Source organism: Megascapheus bottae, chromosome 15 (assembly GCF_031878675.1).
Source record: "Megascapheus bottae isolate mThoBot1 chromosome 15, mThoBot2.hap1, whole genome shotgun sequence".
In the NCBI taxonomy this organism is placed as follows: domain Eukaryota; kingdom Metazoa; phylum Chordata; class Mammalia; order Rodentia; family Geomyidae; genus Megascapheus; species Megascapheus bottae.
This window is the reverse complement of record NC_143523.1, coordinates 25,526,222-25,554,108: the sequence shown is the minus strand read 5'-3', so window position 1 is coordinate 25,554,108 and position 27,887 is coordinate 25,526,222. Positions and strand designations below refer to the sequence as shown.

At 41.3% G+C, this 27,887-nt stretch overlaps 1 protein-coding gene and 1 long non-coding RNA gene across 2 annotated transcripts; both read left to right on the top strand.

Moving 5' to 3' along the window:
* On the top strand, positions 1-22,150 carry Ccnj (cyclin J). Its single transcript, XM_090346168.1, has 5 exons — positions 1-104; positions 5,902-6,112; positions 17,950-18,249; positions 18,335-18,494; positions 19,000-22,150. The coding sequence occupies exons 1-5, from the start codon at positions 36-38 to the stop codon at positions 19,403-19,405; spliced, it is 1,146 nt and encodes a 381-aa protein (XP_090202294.1). The 5' UTR covers positions 1-35; the 3' UTR covers positions 19,406-22,150.
* A 3,813-nt stretch (positions 22,151-25,963) lies between these two features.
* On the top strand, positions 25,964-26,987 carry LOC150054017 (uncharacterized). The gene is made up of 3 exons (XR_016537914.1): positions 25,964-26,068; positions 26,335-26,493; positions 26,908-26,987. It is a non-coding gene; the product is annotated as an uncharacterized LOC150054017 (long non-coding RNA).
* The last annotated feature ends 900 nt before the right edge of the window (positions 26,988-27,887 follow it).

Genomic DNA, 27,887 nt, shown 5'->3' with positions numbered 1-27,887 from the left:
TTTGCCGCGTCTGTCTGGGCGCGCCGCCGGGTTCCATGGAGCTGGAGGGGCAGTGGTGGCGAGGACAGCTGGCTGCCGACATTCACCAAGCTCTTCGCTACAAGGTAAAGATGCCCGACCTGCCCGACCCGTGGGTGTCGGCGCCTGGCCAGCGCCGGCCACGCTCTTTCCTCACCACCTTCAACGCCAGAAAGAAGAAAAAAAAAGCGGTTTCGCTTATTTTGCTCAAAAGTGTATTGCTTCGTTCTTTCCGTGGGCTCTGTCTCGAGAACCCGCGACTTCAATTGGGGGTGGGACAGGAGGAGGGGGTGGGTGGGTGGAGTGTGGTGGTTTCCGAGAGGAACCGGGGAAAAGGGACGTGGTCATCCCGATGCTCTGTGTCCAGGTGGACCCTGGGTTTGATGTGATGTTTAAACCTGCGCGTTCCTTCTGAAGTTTGATCAAAGTGTTGATGGCCTACGCTTGATGCCCGTATAGCTCTCTCTTAAAAGTCACATTGGTAACATGACTAAAATCCCCAGCCTGTTCACTAACTTCTGTTGAGATTTTGGAACGGTTACTTTGCCCGGCGGCAAAATAAGGAATAATATCTTGTGAAGTCTAAACGAGTACAGTATGTGGGCTTAGAAGAGTGCTTGCTATATGATAAGCACTAGGTGTTGACCATTATTTCTTTCCCTGTAAGATTTGTGGCGGGGCAGAAAAGCCTTAAGATGGGAGGAGTACTCCTCATTCATATCAAAGGCAGAATGTAAACCTGGTAGAATTAATATTTTTTTAAAATACACTTTTCTTACACAGAGTCTGTATTGTTGCTCTTAAGTGAGACATTAATGGGCCAATTCTGCTTTAATAACCTACAGAGAAGAGAGAGCCAAGGGAATCTCTAGCTTAACTGAGTTTCACCTTGGCTAAAAAGAACTATTAAGTATAGAAAATTGAGAAAGAAGCAAAGCAGCTGTCTAGTGAGTCAATTCTGGCCTTTTCGTGTTTATCCTGGAATGATAATAAACATGTATCTTGTTGCAGACCAAGTTAGTTTGGCATGTCTAATTCTGACTTAAATTTGCTGGAATTGTGCCTTTTTCTAAAGCTTAAGATTTCTAAATGCTATGTCCAGAATCTATTTTGATTTTTGTTTGTTTGAGAGTTTACGGTCTTGGCTTTTTATCATTCTAGTATGTGGTGAAATTATGAGAGAGAGAGAGAGAGAGAGAGAGAGAGAGAGAGAGAGAGAGAGAGAGAGAGAGTTGTTTTTTGGTACTAGTGCTGGGACTAGAATTTGGGATTGGGGCACTTTCTCTGAGCTTTTCTGCTCAAGGATAGCACTCTGCCCCTTGAGCCATAGTTCCATTTCCAGCTTTTTGGTAGTTAACTAGAAATAAGATTCTCACAGACTTTGTGCTTGGGACTGGCTTTGAACCACCATCCTCAGGTATCAGCCTCTTGAGTAGCTAGGATTATAGGCATGAGCCATTAGCATCCTGCAAGGAAATGTTTTGTTTTGTTTTGGGTTGGTCATGGGGCTTGAACTCTGCTTAGGAGCTTGTCCCTGAGCTCTTTAGCTCAAGGCTAGAAGATAAGAGTTTCATGGACTTTCTCTCTTGCAGGGCTGGCTTTGAACCAAGATCCTCAGAATTCAGCCTCATAAGTAGCTAGGATTTACAAGCATGAACCATCAGCGCCTGGCTAGACAATGTTTTGAATTCGGGATATGAAATGCTCTACTACTTTAGCCATGCTCCTAGCCTGACTAAATGTTAGTGAGCTCTATCATTTCGAGTTCTTGTACTTTATGTGTAATTTAAATCATAAATATTTGAATTATTTTTGTCAGTTGAGCTTAAGGATAGACTTTTTAAAAATCTGATTTGCCAAATGCTTTTATGTGTTAGATCTAAAACCAAGGAATAAATCCATGCTGCACTCAGTTTGTTTATGAATAGTTCAGGGTCTGAAAGAACATCACTGAAGGATGCCTTGAGCCACCTGTGAGTTGACTTTATGCTATCTCTAAGCACTGCGTAGACTATGTTCACGATTTGACACATTGGCTTGAAGAACTGTAGAGACCACTACTTAAGAGTGCAATGAAGTCCTAAGAATTAGAATGAACTTTTCTCTTGGACAAGATAGGCTAATTCCTGGTTATTAATTGGCAATTTAGTTGCATAATCCTTTGTTTATCCAACATGTTCAGTATGTGTGCTTATCAGGTGTGGGAGCAATAACTGAGCCACATAGACAGGATCTCTTCATAGAATTCTTTTTTAAAACATAAATAAATCAGAGCATCTGAATTTACATCTTTCTTTGGGCAGTTGCCTTTGGATGCTGAGGATAGTCTGTTTAGACCCGTCAGGGGTTTGGGAGAAGTAGCATGACAGGCCATATTGTGTCCATAGGAAAGAATGAAAGTACAGTGAATGAAATGTTCTTTAACCACAAATACCAGCTCTACTGTTCTATAAAAAACAATCTGGTACTAAAACATGCAGCTTTTGCCTTAAAAGCTTTGGGGGGGGGGGGGTTGAATTCAGGGCCTTACACTTGCTTGAGTGGATACATAACTCCAGCCAGGCTTGTTAGTTTGTCAGATTTAGCTGGGTTATTACCAAAATAGTGTCTTACAAACACTTTTCTTCCCCTAGCTATCCTTAAACTGAGATCCTTATATTTTCTGTAGCTGTACTGCAGATATAAGCCACCAAGTCCAGGCTTCCTTTTCATTCTTTTCAACATTTTGCTACGTATACTGATGCTGTAGTATTGGAAAGTAATTTTAGTAGCCCTCTTGACAAATGGGAACACTTTAGCTTTGTATAAACCATTAAAAAGGCCAGGCACCAATGGTTCAGGCCTATAATCCTAACTACTCAGGAGGTTGGAATCTGAGGATCATGGTTCAAAGCCAGCTCCAGTAGGTAAGTCCCTGAGACTTTTGTTTGTTTGTGGGTCATTGGGGCTTGAACTCTGGGCCTGGGCACTGTCCCTGAGCTCTTCTGCTCAAGGCTACTGCCCTACCCCTTGAGCCAGAGTGCCACTTCCTGTTTTTTGGAGGTTAATGGTGATAAGAATCTCAGGGACTTTCGGACTTTCCTGCCTGGGCTGGCTTTGAACTGTGATCCTCAGATCTCAGCCTGAGTACCTAGGATTACAGGTGTGAGCCTGTGCTTATAATGCTGTATTATAGTGATGTTTGTGTTTTGGTCACCTGCTAACCAGAAGCTTTAGACTGGTTTTACACAAGTGTTGACAGTGTTAAGAATACCCCAGAAGCAGAAACAACTCAAATGCCTGTGGGCAGATAAATGAATGGATAAACAGATTGTTAGAAGTTAGACTGAATTCTGGTGCTGGTGGCTCATACTTATAATCCTAGCGACTAAGGAGGCTGAGATCTGAGGACCATGGTTCAAAGCTTTCCTGGGCAGGAAAATCAATGAGACTCTTATTCCAATTTGTCACTAGAAAACCGGAATTGGCACTGTGAATCCAAGTGGTAGAATGCTAGCCTTGAGCAAAAGAGCTCAAGGACAGCAACCAGGCCCTGACCAGAAAGTATTCTGTGTATAAGTTTCTGAACCTCGACCCAAAAGGACTAGTACTATATGTTAATAATGGATTACAAGTATCTATTCAAGTCTCTACTTACAGTTCTTTAGGGTATGTACTTAAAAGTAGAATTTTTGGGACATATGGTAGTTCTTTAATTTTTTGAGTAATTGCTATACTATTGTCTGCAGTCATTGTACTATTTTACATTACTACCAGTAATGCACAAAGATTCCAGATTCCAATTTTGCATGTTATTGCCAACACTTCTCTTTTCTTCTTCTTTTTTTTTTTTTGGCCAGACCTCAGGCTTGAACTCGGGGCCTGGCACTGCCCTTGGGCTTTTTCAAAGCTAGCGCTCTACCACTTGAGCACAACACAATTTCTAGCTTTTTCTTTGTATGTGGTATCAAGGAATCAACCCAAGGCTTCAAGTATGCTAGACAAGCACTCTACCACTAGGCCATGCTCCCAGCCTCTTTTCTTTTCTTTTTTTAAGGTAGGGGTATGAAATAGTATCTCTTTATGTTGGTTTGGATTTGCATATTCGTAATTATTAATGATGTTGAGCATCTTTTCATGCTCAACCCTGAAAAGATGCCTTTAACCATTTGTATATCTTCTTTGGAGAAATGTCTATTCAGGTTTCTTTTAAAAATTGGGTTTTATTATTGTTCAATTGTAGGATACCATTTTGTGCTAGTCTTGGATCTTAAACTCAGGGCCTAGCCACTATTCCTGGGCTTTTTTGCTCAACTAGTATTCTACCAGTTGAGCCACAGCTATACTTTAGGTTTTTGGTGGTTAATTGGTGATAAGAGACACACAGACTTTCTTGCCTGGGCTTTGAACCATGATCCTCCGATCTCAGCCTCCTAAGTGGTCAGTGGCATCCAGTCCAGGAAATCGTTATATAATTTAGAAAGGGCTGGAACCCAGTTTTCCAGTACTTGCCTATCATGCACAAGGCCCAGATTTATTCTTAGGTCTATAAAAATAAATAAGTAAATAAACACTGTTGACCAAAAAATGTTAAAAATAAGTTAGATATTAATCCTTTGTTAGGTTTATGATTTGTAGATTGTTCTCTCGTTAAGTGAGCTGCTTTTCTTCACTCTGTTATAATGTCTTGAACTCTTTATTTTTGTACCTTTCGCTATGTCTTGTGTGCTTTTGATATGTCTGTGTTGCTTTCTTCTGTTATGGTACCTATTGGATTTCATTTCTGTATTGTGCTGGTCTTACAAAATGAATTCAAAACTTTGTACCTTTTTTGTGCTCTTGAAATCTTTTAATACTGTAGAATTTTTCCAGTATTCTAAAACTGAGCTAGTATAACATGTTTCTGAAATTTAACACTGATGGTTAAATTTTTAGATGAATAGAAGGATGAGGGCAAAGAAAAGATCATAAAACTTCCAACAGGAAATATAATTAGAAGATACTAATGGGTGTGTGCAGCTCTCCAAATTGCTGCTAATATTGTAGTATGCAACATACTAGAAACACACCTTATCTCTTATCTCTACCCAAAAGCTTGAGCTTCCTGGAGCAGGATGTATTTCAGTAATGTGGTTGGTTTTTTGTTAAGGATATTATTCTAAGAAAACCCAATAGAGAAGGTAGGATTCTCCTATTAAAAGTCTTTGTGGAATACATCTATTCCAAAGCAAAAAACACAATTGTTCACATTGTGTTTATTGTTTGTTTTTGTTTTCTTTTTGCCTGTCCTGGGGCTTGAACTCAGGGCCTAGGCACTGTCCCTGAGCCTTTCTGTGCTCAAGGCTAGTGCTTTACCACTTGAGCCAGCACTTCCAGCTTTTTCTGTTTATGTAGTACTGAGGAATTGAACCCAGGACTTCATGCATGCTAAGCGAGCACTCTACCACTCAACCACATTCCCAGCCATAATTTTTTACGTGTTATGATTAAGAATAAGGAGAAGCTGGGCGTGGTGGCTTACACCTGTATTCCTAGCTACTCAGGAGGCTAAGGTCTGAGGGTTGAAGTTCAAAGCCAGCCCGAAACCAGCCCGGGCACAAAAGGACCTGAGCCTCTTCAAGGGTAGAGCTGTAGCCTTGAGAAGAGCTCAGGAACAACACCCATGCCCAGAGTTCAAGCCCCATGACTCACAAAAATAAATAAAATAAGGAGAAATGTTTTCGGCTAACTTGTAAATGCAGATTGTTTTCTTTCCACTCAACATTTTCATTTCTGTGTCTTTTCAAGAAAAATGTGTTTTGGGTACTTATGACATTAATAATGTTGGTAAAGTTGTTAAGTCTTTGTGCTGTGGTGATAATTATACATGTTGTGCCTGACTAAATGTGGTTATTCTTGATTTAGGAGCTGAAGTTGCCCTCCTACAAAGGCCAGTCCCCTCAACTAAGTCTCAGGAGGTACTTTGCTGACTTGATTGCCATTGTGAGCAATCGCTTCACACTCTGTCCTTCTGCCCGACATCTTGCTGTTTATTTACTGGACCTATTTATGGATCGTTATGACATCTCTATCCAGCAGCTACATTTAGTTGCCCTATCCTGTCTTCTCCTAGCAAGTAAGTATGAATTTGATCTATATAGGATTAGAATCTCTATTGTTTATGATTAAGTTATGTAGAACTTTGAATTATTACCAAATCTCATTCCAGTTTATTACTATGAAAAAGTTTATGTTGGAAGTACTTTTTGGCACAATAATTATCAATTAGGGATTTAAAAATGGTTCTGGAACTGGGTGTTGGTAGTTCTGGAACTGGGTGTTGGTGGCTTACACCTTAATCCTAGGTACTTAGGAGACTGAGATCTGAGGATCATGGCTCAAAGTCAGTCCTGGCAGGAAAGTCTGTGGGTATTATCATACCAGATACCATACAAACTACCAAAAAAGCTGGAAGTGCAGCTGTGGTTCAAATGATAGAGAGTTAGCCTTGAACAAAAGAAGCTCAGGAATAGCAACCAGGCCCAGAGCTCAAGCCCAGGACTGGTACACACAAAAATGAAAGTTCTGGAGTAATTTAAAAACATGTGCCAAAGTGTCCTACATTCTGAAGATTCTGATAGTAATATGTATTCTAGGCTACTATAGATCTGCTGAGCTAGAACCTGGCTATTTATTTCCTTTTTTAAATTTCCAAAAGTGATTTCTATATACCTTTTCAGTTGAGAACCATTCTTTCTAATCAGTGACTTGCAACTAGGAACAATTTTGTCCCACAGGGGACACTTTATCACTAAGAGGAGACACTTTTGTTGTCAAGGGAAAGGGAGGTGTTGTTGCTAAATACCCTGTAATGGAAAAGACAGGTCCCTGGAACAAACAATTCTCTGTCTCAAAACATCCTTGGAGATGAAGTTGAGAAATGAGAAACTCTTGATTTAAAGGTGCCATAATCTTCTTTTGTTAGAGTACTTTGTAGTTCCGTAATAAGTTAGTTTAATTTGCTGAAAGTTCATATTTGCTGAAAGTTCATGAACAACTATTGCAAATAAGAAGGCCTTTGCTTGTGCTGTAAGATAGAATCTGACAAACCCAGGTGCTGATGACTTACGACTGTAATCCCAGTCTATAATCTCAGGAGGCTGAGATCTGAGGATAGAGGTTCAAAGCCAACCTGTGCAGCAAAGTCTGAGATATATCTTCAAGTAACCAAAAAGTCTGGAAGTGGAGGTGTGGCTGAAGTGGTAGAGCACTAGCCTTGAGCACACACACACATACACAAAAAAGAGCCAGATGCCGGTGGCTCAAGCCTGCAATCTTAGCTACTCAGGAGGCTGAGATCTAAGGATCACAATTCAAAGCCAGCCCAGGCAGGAAAAGTCCGAGAGAACCTTATGTTCAATTAACTACCAGAAAATGGGAAGTAATGCTGTGGCTCAAATGGCAGAGTGCTAACCTTGAGCTGAAGAGCTCAGGGATAGCACCCAGGCCCAGAGTTTCAAGCCATACAACCCACCTACCCCTCCCCCCCCCAAAAAAAAATTCTTGAACGAACCTGATTTGGGAAACAGCCAATCTTTGTGGAAGCATGGTTCAAGTAGTAGGGCAGCTGCCAGTGAGCATGAAGCATCAGATACCAAGTGTGAGCCCCCTAGGGCTGAGAGTGTGGCCTAGTGCTAGAGTGCTTGCCTAGCATACATGAAGCCATGGGTTTGATTCTCTGGTACCACACACACAGAAAAAGGCAGAAGTGGTGCTGTGGCTCAAGTGGTAGAGCTCTAGCCTTGAGGAAGCCCAAGGACAGTATTCAGGCCTTGAGTTCAAACCCCAGGATTGGCAAGAAAAAACAAACCAAAACAACAAAAGAACCCAACTTGATGTCCAGTGTGGAATGTGCTACTAGATCTTTTGCTGTCTCTTTCTCTTAACATCTTCTTGTGGCTCATTTCATTGCTTGCTAATGCCCACACCCACACCAAGGGGGTGGGGCAGTCAAGTAAGGAATTGAAATGGAGGTTTGCTTTGGCCAATGTGAAAAAATTATATTCAATATTGAAATTGAATGTATAATGTTGCTTCTGTATTGTCTATGTTATTATAATAGAAAGTTAAACTGTATTTCAAAGTAGTATTTTGGACCCACTAAGTGGGTTGGCACAGTATAATTACAGTCTAAAAAGCCTTTCCACAATGCTGTGTCACTAGAGTTCTTCCTAAAACTAAATGCAGTCATATATGGTATAATTTCTGGCACAAATCTCTTCTTAGATTTTATTTTCCTACCCTTATTCTTCCTGTGAATCAGTGGCGTCAACCACTTACTTTTTGAGTGTCTTTTTGTAAATTAAAGTTTCTTGTATGTAGGACTGAGTGTAAATTAAAAAAAAAATCAGCAACAGTGATGACTTCCCATAGTTGCAGGTTTAGATGAAAGCTGCTTTCTTATGTTGCCTTGAGAACTTTTCATTTGGACCTAGCCACCTTTTTAGTCTCATGTAAACATTGAGCTAGATTTCTTAGCAGAAGATGTTTTTTCCTGACTACATTTCCCATTTCATCAGTTGCTCTCTAATGTCCAGACACAGCTCCTGTTTCCCTGTCCATCCAGGAGGCAGAGTTAATACTTAAACATTTATAATTAACCTTATTTAACTTTTAAAGTTTCATGCTCCCAGGTAATCACATATATCATGTTGTATGTATTTCATCACTGGCTGTGAAGCCTTTTGGGGTTTAGTTATTTGCTTAAGATTGGAAAAACTCATACTTGAAAGATGAGCTACATGAGAATCCACAACTGAAACTGCTTTCATCCCACAGAATGTTAGTTTATTATAGGTGTAACTCATAACAGAGAGACACTGGCAATCAGACAAGCAAATTAGGTTCTTTTAAATATTTGGGATCATTAGCAAAAAGTCATTTTGGGCCTGCTATGGCTGTCACTGTCATTTTTCTTCCCTTTAGTCTCATTTGCTCAGCTTGCAGTTCTTAAAGTGTTTGTGTGCCAAGTGAGAGGCTTTTCTTGGTGGACTTGAAATAATTGATAATACACATGCAGTTACTGAATAAAAGTTACCCAAAAAGAAGAGTCGGGGGCCGGGAGTTTGGCCTAGTGGTTAAAGTGCTTGCCTAGCATGCATGAAGACCCGGGTTCGATTCCTCGGTACCCCACATACATAGCAAAAAGCCAGAAGTGGTGCTGAGGCTCAAGTGGTAGAGCTCTAGCCTTGAGAAAGTCCAAGGACAGTGCTCAAGCCCTGAGCTCAAGCCCAGGACTGGCAAAAAAAAAAAGAAGAAGAAGAGTCGGTGGCCAGGAATTTGGCCTGGTGGGAATGTGCTTGCCTAGCATGCACAAGACCCGGGTTGATTCCTCCATACCACATACATAGAAAAAGGTGGAAAATGGGGCCAGGAGTTTGGCCTAGTGGTAGAGAGCTTGCCTAGCATGCACGAAGACCCTGGTTCGATTCCTTGGTACCACATACATAGAAAAAAGCCAGAAATGGTGTTGAGGCTCAAGTGGTAGAGCTCTAGCCTTGAGAAAGTCTTAAGGACAGTGCTCAAGCCCTGAGTTCAAGCCCAGGACTGGCAAGAAAGGAAGGAAGGAAGGGAGGGAGGGAAAGGAAGGAAGGAAGAAAAAAGAAAGAGAGAGAAAGAAAGAAAGAAAGAAAGAAAGAAAGGGATGGAAAAGTGTCGGTGGGGGGGGCGGTTTACTGAACTTGTTACTCATCAATTACCTGTCATTACTAAAATTCAGTGAGGACTGTCTTAGTTAATAGGAATTTTGAGTTGAGCGTGGCCAGCATGTTTATTGTGCCCACCTACTTGGAAGGATGAATCAGCTAATGAAATTGCACTAGTTTAAGATCAGCTAGGCAACACAATGAGACCTCACTCAAAGAAGAAAAGCAAAAGAATCTAACCCACTAGATAGTGCTTTCCATAGGTGCTGTTGAATTCACATGACCTGCAGATCTAAAGGAAAAGTACTTTGTTTTTGTACTAACTTGATGTTGGTTGAAATGGAGTTTTTACTTTTTATATTTAAATTACATGTTACAGTTAAGGTCATGATCCATTTTCTCTTATTAAGTATTATTGGTTTAATCAAAATGGTAATATGCGGCAGGGTTGTTTGTTTTGTTTTTTGTTTTTTGTTTTTTGTTTTTTGTTTTTTGTTTTGCCAGTCCTGGGCTTGAACTCAGGGTCTGAGCACTTTGAGATTTCTCAAGGCTAGAGCTCTACCACTTGAGCCTCAGCCCCACTTTCTTTTTTTTTTTTTTTTCTATGTATATGGTAGCGAGGAATCGAACTCAGGTCTTCGGGCATGCTAGGCAAGCACTCTACCACTAGGCCAAACTCCCGGCCCGCAGCAGGTTTGTTTTTTTTTTTTTTTAATGTTTTTTGTTGTTGTGTGTGTTTTCTTATTTTCTAGAAATGAAGCTTTAGAATCAGTATTTGATATGGTTCAAATGTGAATCCTTTTCACCTATCAGTGAAAGAGCTGAATCTCTCTTCCTGCTTTGTCCTGCTTTGTTCTGCTGATATCCATGACCCTTTTTTCCTGTGAGAGAAAAATTGTTTTTACATTATTCCTTGTTCACTTGAGATTAGGAACTATGTGACATCCCTTCAGGCTCTTAGCCCCCAAATAACCAGTGTCAACAGCTAGAGCTGTCAACCCTACGTAGGTCAGGAAATCAAAGAGGCTGGTCCTTAGCTACAAGCTCTTGATTTTATAGATGAAAAAAAAAAGTGCTCATAAGCTGTTTGACTACTTTTAGTCTCAGATGTCTGTTTAAAAATTACAGAATTCTGGTGTTTTATACATTCACTCATTCTATCTTTGGTGGTACTGGGTTATTAAACTCAGGGCTTTACATTTGTTCATCAAGTGGTCTACCAGTTGAGCCAGCGACCTCCAGCCCATTTTGCTTTTTAGTTACTTTTCAGTTTACAGTCTGGTGTTTTTTACCCAGGATGCTCTGGACTGTAGTACCTTACTTAAGCTTCCTGTGTAAGTAGGATGACTAGTGTAACTACCACATATATAGCTCTTGCATTGAAATAGAATCTCATTAACTTCTTCCTTGGCTAGCCTCAAATCGTAGTCTTCCTCATCTCTGCCTTCCATATAGCTTGGATTATAGTCATGAGTCACTACTCCTGGCCTATACTGTTAACATGAATTAATTGAGCCAAAAGAGTTTCATTGTAATATTTCTGTAGCACTTGTTTATACTCCCATCTTCTTACATTTGGATGCCAGTGATGGCTCTCCAATTAAGTATCATAAACATTATTCAAATACTACTCCTGTATTTGCAGAATTAAAAGCTGTTCTGACCCTCCCCTCTGTGCCTTCTGTTTTGGGATGGCATCTCCTAGTATGATAATGAGTAGCTTCTAGTTGATAGGATCAGGTAACAATTGGAGTTGAGTTATAGTAAAGGTTGGGAACTGTAGGTAATATGGCCAGAAATTGACCATAGCCAGTAAGTTCCAGGGGGAAAACATAACTTCTGGATGTGTACACTACTAGAGATAGGAAGACTGGACGTATACATTGTCTTTTATTGGAGAGCAGTATATAGTATTTTAGCGCAAGAATAATAATGATAAACTTCTTGGGTTTTTACCAACAATATGAATTTCAGCAGTGCTTGAGTCTCGGGTTATTTCTCTATAAAATAAGACCCAAGACACTTGGCTTTCCAAGTTGGAGGATCAACTGGGCAACATGTTTAAAATCAAGTAGAAAATAGAAACTTCAAAAAGTTTAGCATAGTAATAAGTAATTTTCATGTAGACTGTTATATAATCTTTAGGACGATTTAGTATTTATGTTGTTTTATAATCTATCATCTTCAGTGTGGCTCCATATTTCAAAAGTTCTGGCTTACTCTAAAATAGACCAAATTTGTGCAGGGCCACACATATTCTACCTCTTTCCTTCCCTTGATTTCTGTAACGTGCATTAAACTAATGGAGAATTTGCAGCAATCTTGGAAATGAGGCTTCTGATAATATGTTGAAGGTCTTGTGTAACTAAGAAATGATCTTGGCGTTAAGATGAAAGCAAAAGTAAAATCAGGATTCATACAAATGCTTGTTTCTCCTTACCAGTACTGAGTTAGCAAAGTTTTATACTCTGTTTTCTGTAAGGTGAAAATAAGACATTTCACAGTTGGTTTGATTTAGATTTTAATTTTTAATGAGCTTATATGTTTTTTCCCTTTTCATATTAAAAAGAATTAAATTAATGGTCTTGGAAACTTGTGAGGAGTCTCAGTATATATTTTCTACTTTAGCAACAGAAGAATATAATGAGCTGGACACTGGTGGCTCATGCCTGTAATCTTAGTAACTCAGGGGGCTAAGACCTGAAGTTCCATGTTTTGAAGCCAGCCTGGGTAAGAAAGTCCATACAACTCTTTATTTCCAATGAAGAAAAGGCTGGAAGGGGCTCAAGTGGTAGAGAGCTAGCTTTGAGCACAGAGAGGCTCAGGAACCGTGCTCAGATACTTTGTTCAAGCCCTAGGACCTGCAGAAAGAAGGGAAGGGAAGGGACAGGACAGAATGCGCAGTCAGGACTTGATGGCTCATGCCTGTAATCCTAGCTACTCAGGAGGCTAATTTCTGGAGGTATGGCTCAAGAGATGGAGTTCAGGCCTCACAAACGTAAGAGTGCAGACCCTAGTAATGCACCACTACCGCGGCCAAAGAAGAGAAATATATATACACATACTTACATACATGATGCAAAGTGGTCGGGTTCACAATGACACCAGGCCCTTGTCCTTCATCCTGTGCCAGTCTCTACCACATACTTTGAATTTATTGATGACTTGGAAAATATACTGATTTCCATGGCTAATCTTGATATATCCTGTTCAAGGAAAGACCCCCTGATGTTTTGTTTTTGTGGTCTCTAATTCTTTATTTTCCAGGAAGCATATATAAATTTCCTGTGCTCTTAGTTCCTGTTTGCGCCCTTTATCATTGTAATCACATGGTTTTTGGTATTTCCTTTCAATTGAAGAACTGATATTTGTGATGTTCATAGTATTATGGATAAGTAAATTTAAAATACAGTAATTCAAATATAGAAAAATATACAATGTAAAAGTCCCCAAAAACTTAAACCTGCATTAGAATTGAATGTGATTAATTATGAAGTGTGCAAGATATTTTTAACTTTGTAAATCAGCATGTAAACTCATTCATGTTTACATTAGCTAAATATTTATAGAGAAAGCTGTCATTCTGATAGTTGTCCCAGTATAATCTTGTGTAATACTTTGGTTTAGAAGTGCAGAGTTGGGAATTCAAACATTCTTTTGAGCTTCTGTTCTTTAACCGAAGTGGCCAGTCTTACCACCTTAATTTCTTGAACTGTGAAATTGATTGTAGACAGTTTTTATTTATTTATTTTTCCGGTCCTGGGGCTTTGAAGTCAGGGCCTAGGCACTGTACTTGAGCTTTCTCTCGGCTAGCAGGCTACCACTTGAGCCACAGTGCCATTTCTGGCTTTTTCTGTGTATGGGATACTGAGGAATCAAACTCAGAGCTTTGTGCATGCTAGGCAAGTACTCTACCACTACACAACATTCCAGGCCCTAAGTTCAAGCCTCAGGACTGGCAAAGAAAAGAAGGAAGGAAGGAAGGAAGAAAGAAAGCAAGACGGAAAACAAGTTTCAGGAAGATAATACGAAACATTCCTGATCCTTGAATTATGGTGAATTATAGTGCTTTAATTTCTTCAAAGGCACTTCAAGGATGATATAAATAAACTCATTAATTTTTACAATATTCCTTTGAAGTATATTGCCAGTTTTGCTGTGCTCCACAAACTGGAGAGTACTTTGAAAAGCCTTGGTGATTCACCCCGATGGACTGGGCCAAATTCCTAGTTCAGTCTTCCTCCGCAGAATTTCTCTCTATTTTGCAGGAACAATGGTTTCCATTCCTGTCTTAGTGACAGTGCTCCGGCTAACTGTTGTGAAGACCACTTTAATGTCGTGGACAACATATACACACACACACACACACACGCACGCACTGTTGGACGAACATGTAAAATTTATCTTGATGTGATTTGAGCTGGGAAAGGCTATTTAGATTCTTGAAAATCTGAATTATGTAAGTTTTAGATGCAATATTGAGTTAAAAGAGTGGTTTAGCGCTGGGTGTGGCCCATGCCTTTGCAAACCCAACAACCCCTTGGGCCTGAGGCAGAAAAATCACACAGGTTCAGGCCAGTCTATGCAACTTAATAAGACCTTGTCTCAAAATAAAAAGATCTGGGGTTATTACAGTGATAAAGCATTTGTCTACAACGTGCAAGGCTTTAGTCTTGATTTCCAGTACCACATAACCTCCCAAAACATGACTTAGCTCTAAAAAGGTTCACGGTTTCTCTGGAGCAATAGCCACCATCTCTGCTGTTCTTTGGGCTTAGATATTTCTCCAGACAAGAGCTTAAGGTCTTCTGGTGTCAGTGACAAACACTTCTATTCCAATTATGGTCCTTGAGCAGAGACCAAGGCTGCAGGAGCATTTTACACCAACCCCAGTTTCGGGCAGGGTAAGCAACCCCCTCTGGCTACAGCCCCATTGCCCATACTCTGACCATCTACACTGAGCAGGGGTCCCTTACCATTAACTTTTCCAGGCACTTTTGATACAGGATTGGGATCCTAGCTACTTAAGAGGCTAAGCCTGTTGGGATATTGGCTTGAGGGCAGCCCAGGCAGAAAAAAGTTCAGAATATTCCTTCTCAAGGAAGAGTTGAATGCAGTAGTTAGTTACCCTAGCTACTGGAAAGCCTGTGATAGGTAGATCATACGCAGGCACCTGCCCTGACAAGAAGTGAGACCCTACATCTGAAAAAATATCAAGTAGAAATCAGAGCTGGATGCACAAAGATCCAGGTTCGATTCCTCGGTACCACATACATAGAAAAAGCTGGAAGTGGTGCTGTGACTCAAGTGGTAGAGCACTAGCCTTGAGGAAAGCCCCAAGGACAATGTTCAGACCCTGAGTTCATGCCCCAGGCTGGCAAAGAACAAAGAAATTATCAGTGCTTGAAGCATGCCTTAGAGATGAGTTCCTTGCTTTAGCAAGTATAAGGCTTGAGTTCAAGCCCCATGAAATTTTTTTTTTTTAATTCTTAAAACTTTGGAGCCATGTAGCCAGGCACAGTGGCTCACGCCTATAATCCTAGCTACTCAGGAGGCTGAGATCTGAAGATCAAGGTTCAAAGTCAGCTTGTGAACAAAAGAACTTGAGACTCTTATCTCCAATTAACCTCTAGAGAAGTGGGGCTTGGCTCAAGGGTAGGTGGTAGCCTTGCGCTGAAGAACTCAAGGACAGCACCCAGGCCCAGTTCAAGCCCCATGACCCACAGGGGGGCGGGGGAATTGGAGCCGTGACTGGTGGCTCACTCCTGTAACCCTAGCTACTCTGGAGACTGAGATCTGAGGATCCTGATTCAAAGCCAACCTGGGCACTAAAAAATCTCCAATTAACTCTAGAAAACAGGGAGCGGGGCTGTGGCTTAAGGATAGGGCAGTAGCCTTGAGCTGAAATGTTCAGAGACAATGCTCAGGCCCAGGGATAGGGTGGTAGCCTTGAGCTGAAGAGTTCAGGGACAGAGCCCAGGCCCAGAATTCAAGCCCCATAACCAAAAAAGAAAAAAATGTGGCAGAGTGGGGGTGGGGAGGAGGCTGGAAGCGTGGCTTAGTTGTAGTGTTAGTGTTCGATTTCTCGGTACCACATACACAGAAAAAGCTGGAAGTGGTGCTGTGGCTCAAGTGCTAGAGCACTAGCGTTGAGAAAGCCCAAGGACAGTGCCCAGACCCTGAGTTCAAGCCCTGTGACTGGCAAAAAACATGTTTGGGGGCCCAAGAGTTTGTCCTAGTGTGGAGTGCTTGCCTAGCATGCACGAAGACCCAGGTTCAATTCCTTGGTACCACATACACAGAAAACGCTGGAGGTGGTGCTCAATTGGCAAAAAAGAAAAAAATGGGACACGTATGTCATCTATTAATGAGAAATGTATACTTTTTTTTTTGTCAGCCGTGAGACTTGAACTCTGGGCCTGGGCGCTGTCCCTGAGCTCTTCAGCTCAAAGCTACAGCCCTACCCCTTGGACCATAGTGCCATTTCCGTTTTGATGGTTAATTGGAGATGAGTCTCATGGACTTTCCTAGCTTTGAACCGAGATCCTCAGATTTCGGTAATATGTAATATGACTTTTTTTTTTTTTCTAGTCTTGGGCCTGGGCACTGTCCTTGGGCTCTCTCAAGGACAGCACTCTATCACTCGAGCCACAGCACCACTTCTGGCTTTTTCTGTGTATGTTGGTACCAAGGAGTCAAATCCAAGGCTTCATGCATGCTAGTCAAACTCTATGAGTAGGCCACCTTCCCAGCCCTAAGATGGCTATGTAAACTTTAGTGTAAAATAGAGCAAACATTGGGAGAAGGCACATTCAAAATTTTTATTTTTTCTTCGAACAAAGACTCCTTTCCTCCCCTTCCCCCACACCACCAAAGAAATAAAAAGACTTGGACAATTCATTGGTTCTCTTGCTTTCTCTGGGATATCTGAACAATGTAGTTTGTAGTTCCCTTCAGCTAAAAGTTGTAGAGTACCTAATATAAATAATAAAGTGTTTCTTGGAGATTGATAGTTAGACAGTGTATAGTCCACAGAAAATATCCTGAGTCTGGACAGGTAATCCTACTCTTCGGCTTTGCATAGATGACACCTGTGGATGGATATTTCTTGAAAAGAAGATAATGTCTTTGAATAATGACCATCCAACTATCATGTTCTCTGTTCTCTTTATTCCTATTTGCTTTGTGAAAGGGGATTTGAAAGAGGATAATGATTTCTTTTGTTTATTACAAAAGTAGACTTAGCTGGACTTGTGTGTGTGTGTGTGTGTGTGTGTGTGTGTGTGTGTGTGTGTTTGTGTTTGTGTATTAGGGCTTAACTTCAGCTTGACGCTAGTGCTCTACCCCTTGAGCCACAGCCCCACTTCCACTTTTCTGGTGGTTAATTGGAGATAAGAGTCTCATGGACTTTCATGCCTAGGCTGGCTCTGAACTACATCCCTCAGATCTCTACCTCCTAAGTAACTAGGGTTATAGGTGTGAGCCACCGGTGCCCAGCTTTGGGCCTTGTACTCTTGCTGGGCATTTTTGCTTGAGGTTTGCCCATGCTCTTGCCTACTTTACCACTTGAGCCACAGGTATACTTTGGGCTTTTTGTTGGCTAATTGGAGTTAAGGATCTCATGGTCTTTTCTTCCCAGGCTAGCAATTCTTAAACCTCAGAGTAGCTAAGATTATAGATGTGAGTCACCAGTGCCTGGCTTGGAATTTTCATTTTTAATTCAAGAGAAGAGAGACTGGACTTTTTGTTGAATGCTAATGCTTCTGTTAAGATAATCACTCGGCTTTTTCCATAATTGCTTTTTTCTCTGTTACTAAGATTCTGCTGAACATATGCCCGAATGAAGTACTTTGGCTTACCTAGTTTATTTCAGATAAAGCTATAACATTAGACTGCTTAAAAATGTCTTCTACTGTGAAATAAAAAGATTTTCTACCACCTGCCCTCACAAAAGGGAAACTTTCTAGGAGGAATCAACTGGTGAGATTTGAGGTGAATTTTTAATTACCATTAGCACATATGACTAATTCCTTTATACCACAAGGCACAGATCAAATGTTCCAAGCACAAGATGAGGAAAGTTGAGGGGCAGTAGTACTGGGGAGGAAAACTTAAGCAAATCTAGAACCAGAGAGCTTTATGGCACAGTGATCATGGAAGATAGGGGAAAAATGTCTTTCTATCTAAATCTGGTCAGTTAGCCTGAAAATTCCAATTAACTGATTAGACCTCTAATGACCATACCTTAACATTTTTCTTTTCTTGCAAGGTAAATTTGAAGAGAAAGAAGATAGTGTGCCGAAGTTGGAGCAGCTCAACAGCCTGGGCTGCATGACTAATATGAACCTGGTATTAACAAAGCAGAATTTGCTCCATATGGAACTATTATTATTAGAAACCTTTCAGTGGAACCTCTGCCTTCCTACAGCTGCTCACTTCATTGAGTATTATCTCTCTGAAGCTGTACATGAAACAGATCTTCATGATGGCTGGCCAATGATCTGCTTGGAAAAAACTAAACTCTACATGGCCAAATATGCAGATTACTTCCTTGAAGTGTCCCTGCAAGGTGAGTTGTTGTGAATGCCCATAGGTGACTTCTGCTTGTGAATCCTGTATTCTGTTGCTTAAGTTCATTTTTGGTGTCTCCACAGATTATGCCTTTCTGAATTATGCACCTTCTTTAGTAGCTGCTGCGTGTGTGGCTTCTTCCAGGATTATACTTCGTCTTTCTCCAGCATGGCCCACAAGACTACATCGCCTTACTGCTTACTCCTGGGATTTCTTAGTGCAGTGTATTGAACGTCTGTTGATGTAAGCCTTTCTTGCCCTGGTGTTTGTAATTCCTTCATGTATAAGGTACCCTCAAAGCCACAAAGCTGTGGATGTTTGGCTTCCAAGAGCCACTTGCTGCCATTAGTAAACTACTGATGAGCAGTACTCCGTGGCAGGGGACTTTGATTTGGCTGTCGGCCAGTAGAAGAATGATTCTAGATACAAGAAAGGGGAAAGGTCCTCTTGTATGTTTCTAGTTCCATAATTGTGAGATTGTTGCAGCTAAATCTTTCCTCATTGTGTTCCCACATCTTGGAATTTAGGGGCCACTAGGATGTAACTGAAGTGATAGCCCCACTTAACAAGACCACAATGCTTATTGTGGACTCACCTCAAAAGCTGGAAGGAGCCTCAAAGCTTCCCACGTCGTTCAAACCATGGAAAATGGCTTTGGGAGGATGTGGGGATGTCTTATTATAGTGTGGCAGTATGTGGAGTCATCTTCTTGAGTAATGTTATTGTTTTATTTCTCTCCATGTCTCAGTGCTCATGATAATGATGTGAAAGAAGCAAACAAACAGAGAGGACAGTCAGGCCCTCAGTCAGCACAACTAGGCGTGTTCCAGACAGCCTCCCAGCCCTCACGGCCAGTTCACTTTCAGCAACCCCAGTATCTCCACCAGACTCCTCAGACCTCGCTGCAGTATCGCCATCCTGTATCAGATCAACCAAGCTGTCAGCAGATTGTATCTACCACACACACCTCATCATACACACTACAGACATGTCCTGCTGGCTTCCAAACTCAGAGCCTTGGGCACATGCAGACTAGTGTTGGGATGTCTCTAGCAATACCAGTAGAGGTTAAACCCTGTCTGAGTGTTTCTTATAACCGGAGTTATCAGATAAATGAACATTACCCTTGTATTACTCCATGCTTTGAAAGGTGATTGTACGCAAGTAATAACTGACCTAAACAGTTAGGACTTACGGCTCTGGGGACAGGCTCTTGTAAACTTCGCTTCCAAAGGAAAGGGATCAAAACACCAGAACTCTGCAGGTACCACAGCAGAAAGACTGAATATCCCTGTGCACCCCTCTGGTTATCACAGCATCATGAGTGTCCTGTTACAGCAAAGTGTCCTGTGTGACCAAAATGTTCAAGCCCTAGCTGATGGTCCCAGTATTTCAAAACATTCAGTACAGCAGGAAATTTGGACAGACTCCAGATTGCCATTTTGAGATTTGACCTGTGGTAGGCTTGGACTCTTGGTTGGCTTATATGTCAAAGACTATAATGTTTATCTGTGGACTTGCCAAACAGTTTTTCATGAAGGAAAGTTAACAGTATTACTTTTTGAAGAAATCTTTTTTTTTAATTCAGTCTTGAGGGTATTTTTTTAACCTGACGTGAGTTTCTAAGTTTAAATTTATCTTTGTTATACCAGTCTGTGCAGTAAAAATTCATTTCAAATTATTTTATATAACTTCCTGTCATAAATAATGTAGGTATCTGGATTTATTTACTAAAATTAGGGGTTGAGTAGATCTCTTATGTTGAAATCTTGATTTTGTTTGCATTTTTCTCTAACTGATCAAACTCACATCTTTAGAATTAAAACACATTTAACTCAGGGAGTTTATACTACTTGGAAACACTTAACTGTAATGCATCATGCTTTGGGAATGTTAGCATGTAAACTACCTTTATAACACATTAAACTATTCCCCTAGGATGTGTTTTCCAATGAGAACCTAATATTGTAGCCCAGAATGATTTTAGTGTGGTTCAATTCATATATAGTTTTGAATTTGTCAGTGCAATCGAGATTTAGTCTGATTTGATGTTATTCCTAAAAGAGTTTTCTCAAGGGAAGGAATAGCTATAAGAACGTCCATACTAGAATACAGTTTTGTAGGTTATTCTGGAGTGGGGGGCAGCCAGGGTGTACTCAGGTAGTGCTAGCCCAGCACTTGTTATATAGAAGACAGGTTTGGTAAACAGCCTCCAGCTAGTTGGTCTGAGCAGGCAGGGGTACTGATTACAAGATTATAATAGCCACTTTCAGTTGGCCCTGCAACTGCCCTGGGACATTTCATTCTGCTGGTGGTAGGTGGAAGCAGCAATAATAGTCATGATAGTAAAGGCAATTTGGGGCATAAAGTGTTTGGGGAAAATAGAGATTGAAAAGTTAAAAATGTGATAACTGGTAAATACCTCCTTGTCCGTGGGAGGAAATAGATTTGGTAGAGGGAAGTTTCTGGTTTAAAACTTAGTAAGGTGTGTCAATTTGTGTTTTTTTAAAGTTAGTATTTGGCTAGAAGGGTCTATGTGGCAGATGTGTGACTGTCACAATGTGCATTGAAGACAGACTTGTTACAGAGCTGTGGGTATGCAGCAGGTGGTTCCATAATCAAGCCAATGGCCTTTGTTAAGAAGGGAAGGGCTCAGCACGGTAGTGGGTGATCCAGAAGGCTCTAGCGGATGAGTGTGAGGGAATGGTTCTGCCAGCCTGAATTCTTAGGAATCATGTCTTACCCTTAAAAGGTAAACACTTGTATTTAGAGTACATAAGGCATAATGTAGACTTCATAGTCTAGCAAAATCCACTTAGGAAAGAACATTCATGGCAGTTTTAAAACATGAAAATTGTTTTTCTGAAAGTATCACTTTCCTCTTTAAAAAGGGCTGCTAATTAGATTTTAATCATTCTTAAGAAAATTTAAATCACACGGGAGAAAGTAGGTTTAAAGATATTATTGGCCAGGTGCCAGTGGTTTGTACCTGTAATCCTAGCTACTCAAGAGGCTAATGTTTGTAGGCTCAAGGTTCACAGCCAGCCCAGGATGAGAAGTCCATGAGACTCTTGTCTCTAGCAGAAAGCTGAGCCAGAGGTACAGCTCAAGTTGATAGATTGCCAGCCATAAGCAAGCAAGAGAACAAGACCCTCATTTCAAGCCCCGGGACCAGCACACACACAAAAAGATAAAAATACTCATTTTCACAAATAGAAGCTAGTAACCTTGAATCCAATTTTCAGTATTGTAACTACCTCAGTAATGCTATGAATGTAAGATAATTGGGATAAAGATCCTAACTTGAAACAACAACCAGTGCCTGTGGTAATTTAATGTCTTTCAAATGCTTTTATTGATTGGTTTATATGTCTCTTGTTATAGAAAAAAATATGCCTTTTTGAAAAGTTTATTAACACTTCTCCAATTTATATTTTAAAAAGCTAAAGAACACTGGATTAATCTTTTTTTTTTGAAAGGGGGGAGGGTTTAGAATAAGAAAATTGGTTAATTGATTACTATTGCTGCATACCCAGGGTAGGATGGGTTTTTAAAACATTGGGTTTCAATATAAATACAGCTCAACTATTAGCTTGGTGGGGGGAGGAGGGGGGGTGTGTGGGGTTTGTTTTGTTTAATTTATTGATTAGTCTTTGAAGTTTTTTTTAATTACTGGACCATCGGATGTGTACTGTGAAGAGATTAATGGTATGTATAAAGGGCTTTACCAAAGTCCACTACAAAAAAAAAAAAAACACTACTCAAGTACAGACTGTAAACCAAAATGTATCTGTGTATGACATAAATTACAAATAGTGAATATGGTGCTAAAGTCTACACCAATGGAACTAGATGAGTGCTATGCACTTAATTTTAAAATAAACTAGTTTTCACTAAAATGGCTTGGTGTTTTTGTTTTAAATGCAACTCATAGTTTATAGCTCCATCAAGTTGTGCTATTGTATGAGACTTGCAGTCTTGATTACTTGCTCAGAGGCAACCAGCTGTGGTATATAGCTGCCATGCTTGAGACACAATTGTCCTTTCATGTATTCCATTCCAAGCCTGGAAGTCCATGACACTACAGTGGACACCACTTTTGCCTCTTAAATTGGCTGTAAGTTAGCAACTACAGTCTTTATTATACAACGATGCAAGCTAGGGAAAGTATGTAATGTTGTACCTATCAAAAGTAGGGACACAAAGTAGCCAAGGATTTGAGAGAGAACTGGTCAACAATTCTCCCAAATATTATTTACTACTTAATTCAACTTAAATTTTGGCAGATGGAATTTAGTTTGAGAAGTAAACTAATATTGTTCAAGTCAGTTATTACTTGCTTTGACACACTGAGAGGTTTAACAATATCTACCCTTCAAATGGTTTCATACACAATATTCTTTAGAGCTGAATTTAAGAAAGCAGCCAGCTTGCTACATAAGGGCCAGCAGCTAGTTGATTTTGAACCCCAAGTAGCAATTTGGAAACAACTTTTGTGCAAAAAAAAAAAAATCCTTTCAGGCCGGTAGGCCGGTCGCAGTGGCTCACCCTTGTAATCCTAGCTACTCAGGAGGGTGAAATTTGAGGATCTAGGTTCAAAGCCAGGCCAGGCACAAAAGAACTAAGGCTCTTTTTTTTTCTTTTTTCTTGCCAGTCCTGGGCTTGAGCTCAGGGCCTGAGCACTGTCCTTGGACTTTCTCAAGGCTAGAGCTCTACCACTTGAGCCTCAGCACCACTTCCGGCTTTTTTCTATGTATGTGGTACCGAGGAATCAAACCCGGGTCTTCATGCATGCTAGGCAAGCACTTTAACCACTAGGCCAAACTCCCAGCCCCAAGAACTAAGACTCTTATCTCCAATCAACCTCTAGAAAATGGGAAGTGGGGCTTGGCTCAAGGGTAGGGCAGTAACCTTGAGCTGAAGAGCTCAGGGACAACACCCAGGCCAGGTTCAAGCCCCATGACCCACCAAAAAAAAAAAACTTCAGGCAGCTTACATGTGTATTTGATAGGACTAATACACTAAAAGCTATTTGAATAACTTTAATCCAGAACTGCATTTCTTGCTGTTTTAGTTTAGGAGTTGCTTAAGGTCCATCCTTAAGTACCCGAGGGGTAGAGAAAAAAAAAAAAAAAGTAACAAATATAGTCACTAAAGAAACTCCAGGACTAACAAAAAAAAAAAAAAAGAAAAAATACAGTTGACAACAACCTCAGGCCCTGGAAAGGTTTATTTACTCCTACTACCCTCCTCCCAATCACCCTTCTTTATCCTTACTCCCAAACATTACCAGGCTGACACTGTCCTGCTGATCTGGAATGGCATTTATAAACTATTTCCTTGGTCCATAAAGTTTTGTCAGTTACTCCAAGGGATAACTATGAAAAGGGTTGGTCATATTAATTGGAGAAAATTAATATTGTAGGACCTTTTCTCTAAGAAAATGAGTGGTGAAATACTCTGCCAAGAATGAAAGGTTGAAGAACTTGAGGGTGAGGGCTAAAATGAACAGAAGAGTTACTGAAAACCTGTGTAATCCTAGTTGTGTCGCAGGACTGTTGAACCCAGAAGCTGTAGGTGAGCCAGGACAATGCACATATATGCAGGTTAGAGTCGTATTTCAGTGGTAAGCCACTGAATCCAAGCCAGGCCTTGGATTCAATTCCTGACACCACAAAAGCCAACACTTCTCAGGGCCTAAGTATTGTCCCTGAGCTTTTTTGCTTCAGGCTGGTGCTTTTTAGATGGTTAATTGGGGATAAAGAGCCTCAAAACCTTTCCTGCCTGGGCTGGCTTTGAACCATGATCCTCAGATCTCAGCCTCAGCAGGTGTGGGCCACTGGCACCTAGTGTGGTTACACCTTACATTTATTTGTTCACTTCTAACATTTTTGCCCATTCACACAATGTCAAAGTACATTTCAGTTATATATATATATTTTTTTTTAACTCATAATGGTGTGTATCTCCATAATGCTTACAAAGACTTGGGAGTTTGGCTCAAGTAGTTGAGCATTTGGCTAGCAAGAACTTAAAGATCAATGCTGCCAAAAACAAGTAGGCTAGACATGATGATTGATGCAGGTAATACCAGCTTCTTAGAAAGCTGGAAGGGATAGGATCATGGTTTAAATAAAGACAGCCCAAGCAAAAAGGCCTTATCTCAACAAACAAGCTAGGGTTGTAATGTGTGTCTGTGATCCCTGTTATAAGGGAGGACACGGGAAGGATTGCAGTTTGAGATTGGAATAGGCAAAAATTGTGACCCTATCAAGTGGCAGAGCAGTTGTGTAGCAAGCAGAATGCTCTGCTCAGTACCACCAAAAAAATAAATAAATAACAGCTAGGAGACTGAGATCTGAGGAATTGTGGTTCAAAGCCAGCCCAGGCAAGAAAGTCCAGGAGACACTTACCCCCAATTAACCATCAAAAAGCCAGAAGGGGAACTCTGGGGAGTGGGAGTTTGGCTGAGTGGTAGAGTGGTTGCCTAGCATGCATGAAGCCTTGGGTTCAATTCCTTGGTACCACATATACAGAAAAAGCCAGAAGTGGTGCTGAGGCTCAAGTGGCAGAGTTCTAGAGCAAGAAGTGTCAAAGGACAATGCCCAGGCCTTGAGTTCAAACTCCAGGACTGGCAAAGAAAAAAAAATGAAGCTTTGGTTCAAGTGGTAGAGTGCTAATTGTGAATACAAAAAGCTCAAGGACAGTGCCCAGGTCCTGAGTACACACACACACACACACACACACACACACACACACACACCACATACACATTCAAAATAAAACCTGTTATCATTTTTAAAAGTCTATGCCAGCATTTCCATTTTAAAATACCTGTTCAAGAAACAAAAGATGATACTTGATGATAGTATTGGAATGATATTTTTAAAGGAAGACATCAGATATGTTATAATAATGCACTTTTGAGTGGCAAGAAATAAAAGATACTCCATACTTGATAATATTAGAATAATATTTTGAAAGGAAGATTTTGGATTGTTCTAATAATGTACTTCTGAATGGTTTGCAAGGACTGAGGGTACCGTTCAAGTGCTGGAGTACCTGCCTAGCAAGCAAAGACCCTAAGTTCAAACCCTAATGCCACCAAGAAAATTAGGATCAAAATGTTTACATGATTGGCTTATATATTATCACAAATTCAGTCAGACAATTTTTGGAAAACATTCCTAGTAGGAAATGATGCCTTGCTTAATTCATGTAGCGGACATTTACTGCGTACTTACTACATGTTAGGTACTGGGCATTCATATGACAATGAAAAGATTCCTACTTTTCCATTACCAAGGCAGCTTTTATAAATAAGCTTGACTTATTTATCTATATTTTTTTAAATCGTAATCCAGCAATGTTATAAAGTGTAGATGCTGTAGCATTAGAGTTGACTATGGGCTCATCCATTCCAAAGTGCACATTAGTTTACATTCGGACATCTCTGAAGTCATTGGCATCTTACAAGGTGGTCAGATGTTACCCAGCAGTCGCAATGGAGTTGCCACTGACAGTGATGCCCCAGAACGCGTGGCATGAGTGTGAGAAGCTTGAGGAAAGTCCCAGATTCATTGAGGACGGCAGCTTCTTAAGGGTTCACACTAAGATTCAAGAACACCTAACCGCTCCAAGCATGCCTTTCCGCGAGCTGACGCCCCTGCCGTCACTCCACAGCGGGGTGCTGGGGGGGGACTGTGTGTGTTTTCATCTTCCACGCAGGGCTCCGCTCCACGGAGACGAAGGCACGCCGTGTGGAGCCGGTGAGCCCGGCCCCTGTCTCCGGCGTGGGAGCCCTGGCAGTGAGCTCGGTGGAGTCCGCAGCCGGCCCAGCCCCACCAGCCCCAGTCCCCCAGTCTGCGCCCCAAGTCCCCGCCCCACGAATCCCGCTCTCCCGAGAATTGGGGGGCGGGGTGTGAGTAGGAAGGGGGGGCGAGGCCTCTACCAAGGGGAGGGCAACTCCTCCAGAAAAACAAAACAACAACCTTGGCCAGTTAACCGGAAGCGCGGAGCGCAGCTTCCAGGGACTGTCTGCAGCATCCTGCCGCCGACAGTCTCATCCTTGGCCTCTTGACAGGCTTTCATGAACTCCCAAACTCTGACTCGATCTCCATTAAGATCCCTTAACGGATGGCAGCCATGACAGCTGCATCCGGGTAGTTAGAGGAGCTCCGTCCTGAGGATCCCGGAAGTGACGCGACGCGGAAGGATACGCGCTCCTCTGAGGAAGACTGAGGTGAAGGGGTTTCCGGAAGTGGGCGCGGTAGGCTTGCTAGCGGGGTGGGGCAAGGCGAGGCGGGGCGGGGCCGGGAAGTGGGGATGGTGGGGGGAGAAGAGTCCACTCACCCAAATAGGTGTTAGAAGTTAGACGTCGTGCTTCTGGTGCCGGCAGAAGCTGTGGTGCCTTAACAACAACAGCAAACCCCAAGGGACAAGATAGCGTTTCCATGGGGAAACTGAAACAAGTGATTTGTTCAAGATCATGAACCAAGCTTCTGACCCAGGCACCTCTGGCCCTTGGCATCCTGGATGTCATTTCTGCTGGCATCTTCTTCACCCAGCATGCTGTTGCTTAGGGAGGGGGCCACAGCCTCTGTGTTTTATAGTGGGCCTGTTTTCTTTGGAGTAAAAACACAGTTTTTATTTTCAGGCCCTGAGGATTGAATCCAGGACCTCAACACTGAAGTGCAATTTTAAGCAATTCAAAGTTGGCAAAATAAAGCACTGTCCTTTTAACACCATGGAACACTTTCCAGTGTGGCTTATTAGTGGACTTTCAAAGGGTGACACAAGAAATGCAGAGTGAAAGTAGAAGAGAGAAATGAGACAGGATCTGGGGAAGAAAAAAAAAAATAAAGGAAGAGAATGATTTAGGGGTCGATGTTAAGTTGGAATTTTAAGGTAACCTGTAAAATCCTTTTATCCAAATCCTGGCTCTAGAAAGATTGTCCACTAAAAGATAAAATTACATACTGCTGGCAAGTGTTTGCTCAACAGATTCAACACAATAGCTCCTCAACACCTCCCCTCTCCCCCACACACATACAGCTTGACCTAGGGGCCTAGGCACTCCCCCTTATGGTGTTCTATGACTTGAACCACAGCTCCATTTCTGGCTTTCTGCTGGTTAAGAGACTCACAGATATTCTTGCCCAGGCTAGCTTTGAACCCTGATCCTCAGTGCTCAGCCTCCTGAATAGCTAGGATTACAGGCATGAACCACTGGGTGCCCAGCTTAACACAATAATGCTTAACAAAAATTCTTTTGTATACTTATATTCTAATAAAATTTGGTATAAAACAAGAAGAAAGTAAAAAGTAAAATTCCATTGTTTCTGCTTACTGTATTATACATTCATTCCATGATTAGTTGTGTAACAGGTTATTGCCAGCTGGAAGTCTTGCTGGTAACATTGCAATGCAGCAACTCTAAAACACAAAGTGAGGTGTTAACAAAGAAATGTGAAAAAAAATGTTTATGTTAGTATGGTTCTCCTGGAAGATGCTGTTAAAGTGAACAAATTTTAGGAGGACAAATACCTATGAGAGAGACAACAAGGATAGCTTAGGGGGGCTGCGAGAGTTCCCACATAATCTGAAACTGAGTACAGTAGAGGAGGGAGGGAAATT